The sequence below is a fragment of the Heloderma suspectum genome, chromosome 1 (assembly GCF_057233095.1).
Source record: "Heloderma suspectum isolate Gila_16-S chromosome 1, 16-S_ref, whole genome shotgun sequence".
Taxonomy (NCBI): Eukaryota; Metazoa; Chordata; class Lepidosauria; order Squamata; family Helodermatidae; genus Heloderma; species Heloderma suspectum.
Genome location: NC_139458.1, coordinates 125,409,342 through 125,419,217, shown reverse-complemented (window position 1 = coordinate 125,419,217; position 9,876 = coordinate 125,409,342). Strand labels below are relative to the sequence as shown.

Here is a 9,876-nt window from a genome sequence, read left to right as displayed (position 1 = left end):
CTTTTTAAAAATAAAAGTGCATGCACGCACGCACACAGATTTCTCATCCCACTTTTTGGGGTGTCTGTGCCACTGACATGAGCTACACAAGGAGCCACAAGCCTAGGATATTGCTTTGAAACTCATGTTTCAGATTTAAATACCATACACAGTAAAAATAGAGCTGGAAGTACCGCCCCTACATTGTCTGAAAATCATTGCCAGAATGAACAGCTTTAAATAAATTAAAAAGAAAAGTTGAAATATTATTTGTCTCAATAAAAACTGTAGTAAAACCATTTAAACGTTTTCTTTGTTTTTATCTCTCTCATATATATATATATATATATATATATATATATATATATGGCTGCTGTAGTGCAGCATTAAAGAATATTAGCCAGAGAAACACAGAGGAGCATGCTCAGTATGGGAGTGCGGGGGATAAAGAGGAAAGCCACAGAAAATTAGCCCCTCCATGTTTCTGCACCCCAATCTAGAAAGGAGCCACCTATAAATAATGTCCAACCCTGATGGAATGGAAGGGGAACTCCCTTCCTATAATGGGAGGGGATGGGCAAAATCTTAGTCATTTCCTATAGGTTAGATAGGAATGTATTATTAACAAGTGGTAATGCACTCTTAAAAGAAAAGAACCTGCTTCCCTTTAACTTCCCCCATTGCAAATCTGCAGCCCAAAACAATAAACTTCCTCCAGGAAAAGGTTCAACTGGTGGAAATCTTACAAGTTTAAATTATCCACAGTTTCTCTTTCACCCCATCTTTGAAGTCACACCACAGCTCCCACTTTCCCCTGTAAAGGGGTGGGGGGGAAGCACTGTCTGTATGCGAAAGGAAGGAATCTGGGATTCAAAGAGTCTCCAAAAGGGAAATTGGCTGTGGTTCATCTTGGTGGTAGAGGGAGGAACCAAAGGGGGCACTAAGCATGCACCATTATGTTTCTTGACTTTGGATTCATTTAGAATTGCCTTCGTTTTAGCTTGTGTGCCCTTTGGAAATGCACGCAGGCATATAAATAATGCTCCCACCCCCACCCATGCCCTTCTTCTCCCCAGTTAAATATCCTTTGCCAGCCCCCACCCACCCACCGATGCACCCACACTTGCTCTCAAATCTCACAAGGTGAACGTCAGGACACCTCTATGATTTCCATGCTGCCTGAAAAGCTAGACTGTTTGCTGATTTTGCCCAGGTCTTCTCGAGACCGGCTCTCAGACAAGGTCTCCTCGAACTCCATCTGGCAACTCCTCCTCTTGAACTGCTTCTCGGCCGTGGTATCCTCGTGCCAGCTGTGCCGCACATCCCGCTGCTCCCCCCGCTGCTTGTCCCTCAGCCTGATCTCGCAGCTCGCCTGGATTGTGCTGCAGCTGAACGAGGAGTAGCTGGTGGCGCTGGCAAACAGAGCCCCGCTCCCACTGCCTTTGCTGCCCGGCGCTGCTGAGTCTGTGCTGAAGTACCAGGGGCTCTCCGAGGAGGGAGTGCCAGGGGATTCCAAGCGCACCCCCCAAGGGCCAGCAGAGGTTGGTGTTGTGGCCGGCTGCACCAGCTGCTGCCCCGTGCTGGGGAGGCTCAGCCGAAGCGTCTGCTTGAGACTGTCCTCCATGCTGGTGCTTTTGTGCATGGCACACACCCCACTGAAGTTCAGGCTCAGCCCATGGGCAGGGGAGCCCGCTTGGTGTCTGTGCTTCCGTCTCTGTCGTACTTTGGCCTCTAGAAGGAAGTCGGGCCCACTGGGCCAGTCAGGACTATCGGGAACAGGAGAGAACTGGCATGTTCCACTGGGACCTGAAGGACTGTCCAGCTTACAGAGTTTGGGAGTTTCCCCTGCCTCCGTTGGACCTGGGGCATCCTGCCTCTGGCTAGGAGAGTAGGCTGACTTGATGTCCAGGGAGAAGGAACGCTTCAGCCGGTTGGTGTCTTGGATGCGTTCTGAAGATAAGTGCAGCCCATGGAGGCCTTGCTGTAGCACCGCAGGTGAGACAACCTTGGGAATTCCTGATGGTCTCTCAGAGTCAACTGAGGGAGTTTCCAAGGTTGTGCTTCTTAATAGCTCCTCTGCCTTTTCTGAGGTAGACAGAGTCTGTTGCCGGTTGCCTTCAGGTGCTTCAAACTGGTCTTGCTGGGATTCCGCCTCACTCTTTTCCCCGTGGGCTTTCAAAGCCTTGAGCAGCTTCAGGCTTCGCTCATACTCTAGGAGCTGACCCAGGAAGTTGAAGTTGGGAGATATGGAGGGGCGCCGGTCTTTGACAAACCTGCCAATGCAAACGAAACAGACATGGTTGTTACTTGGCCCTTTCTCACTTCAAATTAATGACTTCCCTGAGTAGGGGTACAATGTGATGCTTTAAAAGATTTCTTCCTGTCTGGCAGCAGTTTATGTAAGGCTATTTTGTACACCCTTCAGACTCAGGCAGGTAGCTATGAAAAATGCCTGTCATGTTGGGTCCTTCTCTATATACAACCACAGCCACAGACAGTTTTTTGCATGCCACCACTAACAGTGAAAAATCGACATTTGCTGCGAGCTACAACAATATTCGTCTTATATCTGAATGCAGATCCATGAGTTCAGCTCGCTACAGGCTAGGAGCCAATCTGCCAATGAAATTCAAGAGGCTACCACAAGCCTGACAGTCATGCCAACCAGTTTCCTAAGAAGCTGGCAAAAGAGTAACTGAGCACTTTTGAGTCCTATGAAGCGCTCCTAGTTTGGTGGTAGACTAGAACTCTCGGGAGGTGAGCACAGTGCATGCGGCATCGTGTTCTTTTGTGCTTGTCACACAGTACTCTCTCGTGGGACACACAGAAAGCAACCTTCATGGCAAAATGTGCTAAAGTGTATTTTTAAAAAACGTTCTGACGGGCTTAAAATAAATAAATACAGACAGACATATAAACAACTGCTCACATCAACAAGTCAAGTTTATTCCCCTCAGCTGGGCAAAGAACATATTAGCACCTTCTTCTGGAAAGCAACCTACCTGTAGGCATCATCTGAAGACATGCCCATGGTCTTCATGATGTACGCAATGGCAATGGTGGCTGATCGGGAGATCCCTGCCAAGCAGTGCACAATCACCTGGCAGCTGGATACCTTGGCTTTGTCTGCAGCATGAAAAGACAACTTTCAGGGTGATGTTCTGAGACTATAAGCTACATTATTTTGAACAAAAAACCAACAACAGGCTTGTGGCACCTTAAACACTAACAAGTTTATTATGGGACAAATTTTCGTGGACTAGAGATCACTGCATGAAAGCTTATACCATAATAAATCTGATGTAATCTCTCAGTTATCTCTCTATAAATTATTCTGAAGACAGACCTTTTTTTACAAAATGGGAAGAGGAAGTAATACATACATACATACATAAAATAAGGAGAAGTGGCTGCTAGAAACCAGGACTTGTTGATTTGCTTGCCAATAAACTATGTGGCCAAGTTGCCCAACTGTGTTTTTAGTTTACAACAAGGGTGGGCACCCTGTGGCCCTCCTGATGTTGCTGGACTACAAGTCCCACCATCCCTGATGACTGGGCATGTTGGTTGGAGCTGATGAGAGTTGTAATCCAGCAACATCTGGAGGGCCACAGGTTCCCCACCTCTGATTTACATGATGTTAATTTTCATTGGGGTCCTGAAATAAATGCAAATTCTAGCCATCAGCTATCCATGGCATACTAAAACTGTTTTTGGAGACAGTTGCCAGATGACATCCCTGTAAGTATGAGTCTCCTGCTTAGTAACAGAACATGTACAATATGGGCAGCAGCACAGCACATTCCTTCCTCGCACACTGCCCTCCATCTACTAAAGTTCAATGTGATCCAGAGAAATTAAAAGGACAAATGCATTATTCATTGCCTACGTGTGGCCCATTCAGTCCTTAAAGCCTTGACCAAGGCTGTCTACTTGGTAGCTACTTGCAGCCAAGATGAAAAAGACAGGCTGGACTTCCTGCTCCATAATGGGTTACAAATGAAACACCAGCTAAAAAATAAGTAAATAAGTAAATAAAAGTATTATTTGCAAACTTATACAATTTTGTCCTCTTAGGTTCCTATCTCCTAAGAATGCTTTAAGGAGAATTTGGGGACATTTCCCCTCATTCTATCTGTTAGGAAACAAATTAATTATCTAACCCACCATCTCATTTAACGAATAATCTCTGGAGTCAGCATGACTGTTCTCAATAAAGAAAAGCACCTAGATATATCAGAAAATGTTTCTCTGTGGAGCAGCACTGTTGTCCCAAGTGGCATTAGTATCTTTCTGTGATATTCCAGGTTTACATCAGTCTTGAGAGTTTTGCTGTCTGGGGACTTCAGCACCGGGAAGGTTGTTTTGTACAAAGGGGGAAAGTATGCCTCCCAAGGGCAGACTGGGTGTTTTGCACACAGCACAGTTAAAAACAGTGTCAATAACAAAATTGTGTGTGTGTGTGTGTGTGTGGCGGGGAGAGAACAGCTCAGCAACACCACAAAATTGTCCAGAGGAAGTCATGATGTGCCTGATCTCGTCTGATCTCAGAAGCTAAGCAGGGTCAGCCCTGGTTAGTACTTGGATGGGAGACTGCCTGGGAATCAGGCTTCCTGCATTGTGCAGGGGGTTGGACTCGATGGTCTTGCAGGCCCCTTCCAACCCTATGATTTCTATGAGAAAGCTTTCTGTGGCTGGTCAGCAATCTTACCAATGAACTCAATGGACTTGTCCAGCCAAGGAAGGAGCTTCTCACAGTAATTGTCATTGACCGGAATGCGCATGAAATGACTGTCACAGATGAAATCTGGCTTTGGACAAGAGTTGCTGGCATTGAGGACGTAGCTTATCCCATTCTGGGTCATCAGGTCCTGGGCAAGAGAGAGATAAGTAATGCAAGGCAGTTAGTCAGTCCAATGCAGGATTTTTTCATCCATTCTTCCAGAGGTCCTGACTATGCTACTGGCTCTTCCTTTCTCTTCTCCATCTCCTACAACATTGCCCACCCTACAATTTATGGCTGTGCTGTCACAGAGGAGTGTGTTCTAGCTATCAGTTTGGCACTGTTGTTGGAAATCAGGAAAAATTTACAGAAATCAGTGCCATTGCCACAATGGAAAAACCACGGCCTCTGTGGGGAAGCTAAGACTCACTATGAAAGGGTGAGCAGAAGACATGTTGTACGGTAAACACCTAGAGCGGCAGCCTGACACAAAAGCATCTGGGTTCCAGCTCCTATTACATCCCTATTTTTCAAGTCCTGAAACTCAACACTATGGTCCCTCTCTTGAGTTTCCATGGCCCCATTTTTCTAAGCAGTCCCTGTGTAATAACCCTAACCTCAGCACCCAGGAGCCAGCCAAGCTCCCAAGCTCACATTCCTGGCATTTTTCTCCCTCATTTCCTTCTACTCCCTGTATGAAATGTTTCCCCTTCTCCTTTCTGTGTTTCTAGTTTAGACACTTCCACCTAACCCTCCCCCTGAGGAAAGAATGCTTGACTGGCTCCCTCCTGCCCAGGATATGTGCCCACTGGCATTTTAACAACAATTATGGTTTCTTCCTTCTTTAATTTTATTATTTTTTCTTTAAACAAAATTCCCTGCTGTGATATCATAGCCCAGGCATTCTGGCACCTTTTGTAAAGACACTGCCTGTTCCTTCCCCTCTTCCATTACCAATGCACATCTCTGTCTATTTTGGGGCCATCTCAAAGGGTTCTTTGCTTGTAGATGTGGGCTGCAGTGCCTACGCTGTCCCGCACCTTACCTCAGCATCATTCGCAGTTGAATGCCAAGCTTAATACCTCATCATCTGGCTGTCAGGCTGGACATGGAAGAGCTGAGGTCAGTGTTATTCTTTAGCCAGGCTGGCACTGGACCCTGGCAATAAACAGCTGGCCCCCTCTCATCTAATCTCTCAGGGTCAACTTTGCCTGGTGCTGATGTTTTTAACACTTCAGAGGAAACTCACATACTATGTCTCTGCCTCTCTGGACACCATCGTCCCAATTAGACAACGTACCATTTCCCACACAGGTGACATCCCTGCGTTCCCAACTATGCACTGCAACTCTTAAGGCGAAGGGTTCTATAGGGTAAGCACATCTCCCTTTTTACCAGGCTGTACCTTATTTAAGACATCTTTCTGGGAGCCTAGGTAGAGATGAGGAAGGATGCGAGTCGGGCCAACATTGGCCACTGGCATGCATGGCTGTGAAATACTCATTGGCAGGATGGCTGTGGGTTTCCCTTCACAGAGTCCTGGGAAGCAAGATGAGAAGGTGGCAAAGCCCCCTGGACGGAAAAGAAGAGAAAGGAGGAAATAAAAACTGTGAGCAATGACTACCATTTTTCGTAAGTTGCATTTTACCATCATATTCTACTGATGGGAAACTGAGGCAAAGGGCTAGTGGCTTGCCTGAAGTCATACAATGAATCTGTGGCAAAGATGGGATGTAAACCTAATTCTTCCCTACTAAAGTAAAACTTTCTGCTCGCTGGGACAGACTTTATAATGTTGCATAATAAGGGCCTTAAGCTCTCACGAGAGCATTAGATGCTACATGTACATAAAAGCAAATTCCTTGGCTTTCGTGTCACTCACAGGATTGCTAGTGCCATATGCCTGCAGTCAAATAGAGGGTGCATGTACCCTGATGCTTCAGTGAAGAATAAAGCACTGCCCCTGGGGAAACTGTCATGCTACCCCTGCCTCTGCTGCCAGCGATAGTGTCTGTGTCTGTGTGTGGGTATATGTGAGAACTGTCTAGAATCTACAACCCTCCTTCCGCACTTGCTTATATGACAGGCATGTCATTAGGATCTAATGGAACACTCCATGTCACACTTTTAAAGGCTTTTTAACCCACCTCCTTTGTCACACTTGGCCCCATTTTAACCAATACCCAATACCCTCCTTTGTTACAAGTTTACCAACTCCTTCGCTCCCTTGATGCGCGAAACACATTGTGTATGGTCTCTATATCGGGTTAGGGCTGTCAACCAATTTCTCAGTTAGTTAATTAAAGGTGCAATCCTATGCATGTTTAGACAGAAAAAAGCCATACAATAAAGAGGCTTCAGATGCGCCTGATCTCATCTGATCTCGGAAGCTAAGCAGGGTCAGCCCTGGTTAGTACTTGGATGGGAGACCTCCTGGGAATCAGGCTTCCTGCACTGAGCAGGGGGTTGGACCTGATGGTCTTGTAGGCCCCTTCCAACCCTATGATTCTATGTTTCTCAGCATTCCCCACCTAGTATGGCGGCTGGCTGGGGAATGCTGGGAATTGTATGACTTTTTTTCTGTCTAAACATGCATAGGATTGTGCTTTAACTGATTTAAATAAATATTAACATAGTCGGAGAAAGAATAAAGGAAGATGGTTGGTCCATAAGAGAAAATCCAAATCCCACAGTGAGGCAATACATTTATTAGGACCAACCAAAATGTCACAAAATAGTGAGCAAGTTTTTGAGTTCTCTGGGTTTCTTCATCAGCCTGACAGAATATTGCCTGACTGTGGATTTTGGCTACTCAAGAAAAATGTACAATTTTGTGGTATGAGTCTATGATATTTAAATGAAGGCAAACAATGCTTCTGAGTAACTAACAAAGGCAAATCATTTACACTTTAGGAAAATAAACATGTTGCCTAAATCAAGAGACATGTGATGATTACAACTGTACTGTCATCAACACTGAACACCCATTCGAGTGTGCTGTATACTCCAATAAAAATTCACATTTTAAATCTGAGATTAATGAATCGGCTCATTTATCATACCCACTAATCGCTTCATTCTTTCAGCCCACTGAAATGATAGCAAACAGAGGCTAGATTTACCATTTACCACTACTCTTCTTATTACCGTACATATCTTTCAGGACTGGCTCTTGGTCACCCGCTGATTCCAATATATGAGAGAGCCTGTGCTGCCTCCAGTAAATCCCCAACATCTCTCCATTGGGATAAATTATTTTTCACATTACTCTTTAATGTTTAGAGACTGTCACCTCCCAGTTGCATCAGCAAGCAGCAGAGATGGTTCCAGCCTGCAGATTTTTAACTGATTACAAAGAAACCAAGTACCTTAGTGACTGGAAGTAGCAGAACACACAATGCTAAGAAGAATAAATTGAATCTGTAGGGGGTGGGTGAGGAGTGTGTGTGTGTGTGTGTGTGTGTGTAATTCTAGGAAAGTAGGAAATAAATTACCTGCATTGGAATTCAGCCAGGACTCTATGGGATAATTCGACTATTCTTTTATAAATAGCCCCCCTGGGATCTTTAGCAGCCACATATGAGCAAGGCTTGTCATCTGAGAAACAGCAGGCCTAACAGTTGCCAGCGTTGTTATGCGTTGGTTTAGAAGGGGCTGAGGGAAGAGGGTTGCCTAGGGCGGAGGCAGTGGTCTTAAAAATGGCCACCTTTAGGGATCCTTTCTACATTGACCTCTCTGCCAAGAAACCCCTGCCATGGATGCCATGAAACCCCAGTGCAGTGCTGAAAACCCAGGGACATTTTTAGGATATAGCCTCCATTCAGAGCACTGGCTGGTCATTATTGGGCCTCACTATTGCCCTGTATGAAATGAGAATATGATGCTGGGTCTTCAACTGGTGGGTCAAGACCCAGCCTTACCTAAGGTTAGTCATGCAAGTAGAGCACCGTCCTTGTACAGTGGGTCCCCAAATGCATGTTTGGGCTAAAGGTAGTCCTGGGCCTCTAAAGGGTGAAGTCAACTGAGTCCTAGAACACATCCAACACTTTACTGCAGCTGCCCATTGCAGTAGAAGATTTGTAGTAATGGGAAGCCAGTACAGATTTTCAAGGTACATGGAAGTTTCAAGGAAGCCAGTACAGATTCTCTCATTGAGGAACCGTTGATCAGCTTTGAGACACCTTAGGGTTCGCCCAGAGTACCATTTGAAAGCCCTTGGCCTAAGGAATCACTCCCAGGATCCTTCAGCAGCACTGATCTGTTGCTGGTAGATCTCATCCCTCTGTCCCTCACCTGTAATCTCTAGCTGAATCACAGCAAACATAACTGCAGCCTTTGTACTTGAAACAGACCTACGTCAGAGCCATGCAGCATTTCAGTAGCCCCCACCCCATCCCTGTGTGGCTCCCACTCATGTACACAGAGCTCTTTTCTATTTCATGCTCGAGTGGCTGGCCGATTAAGCAGCCCCATGTACTCAGCTAATTAGAAAAGCGAGGCCATACACTGGGTGGGTGGCTGAGATATTTGGACAGAGATGGCAGGATTTTGTCTCTGAACAGATCCCCTAGTAATTTTTCATGGTCAGATGTTGCAGAACTTGATCTAGCAAGCAGCATCTAAACCATGCTGATCCTGTTCTGGTCTGCAGTTTCAGGCTTGGTCTTGTTTTGATTAGCTCCCTAAAACTGAGTGGAGAGAAGGCAAATCAGAAAGATTTGCCTTTCTCTGAAATTGTGATATTTAATAGTAAGAATCTGAAATGTTTGCTTTCCAGATTGATTGGACTGACGCTACTCAAGTGGAAGTACCTTCAAAGGTTAAGTGGGGGGAAATGTTTGGTCGTGGTCACCAATTTCTAATTCAGTTTGGCAAAATTATTTTAACAAGGACCTGACATCCCCACCTACCCCCATTCTAGGCACAATTTAAAGTCACATTGTATATGAAGCCCTGTTGCTGGCTCCTCCCAGCAGCAGATAAAGCTTGACTGTAAAGCTCATACAAGCATCTTCCTTGAGCTAGCTTTGCGTTCAATAAAGTAAAAGCCAGATTTCAATCTAACATTTTATTTATTTATTAACTGAATTTATTAATCGCCCATCTGGCTGGTCACCCAGCCACTCTGGGCGATGTACAAGCATATAATAAAACAATTTAAAACAATAAAATTC

General features: G+C 45.3%; 1 protein-coding gene across 1 annotated transcript in view; it reads right to left on the bottom strand.

Annotated features, from left to right (window-relative positions):
* Nucleotides 1-1,129: 1,129 nt before the first annotated feature.
* DUSP8 (dual specificity phosphatase 8) overlaps nucleotides 1,130-9,876 on the bottom strand; it is an 86,974-nt gene continuing 78,227 nt past the window's right edge. The window contains exons 3-6 of the mRNA XM_084828536.1: nucleotides 6,108-6,274; nucleotides 4,691-4,850; nucleotides 2,982-3,105; nucleotides 1,130-2,252 (exon numbers count right to left, since the gene is read on the bottom strand). Coding sequence (XP_084684662.1) covers nucleotides 1,130-2,252; nucleotides 2,982-3,105; nucleotides 4,691-4,850; nucleotides 6,108-6,274 — 1,574 coding nt within the window. The remainder of the gene's footprint in view (nucleotides 2,253-2,981; nucleotides 3,106-4,690; nucleotides 4,851-6,107; nucleotides 6,275-9,876) is intronic.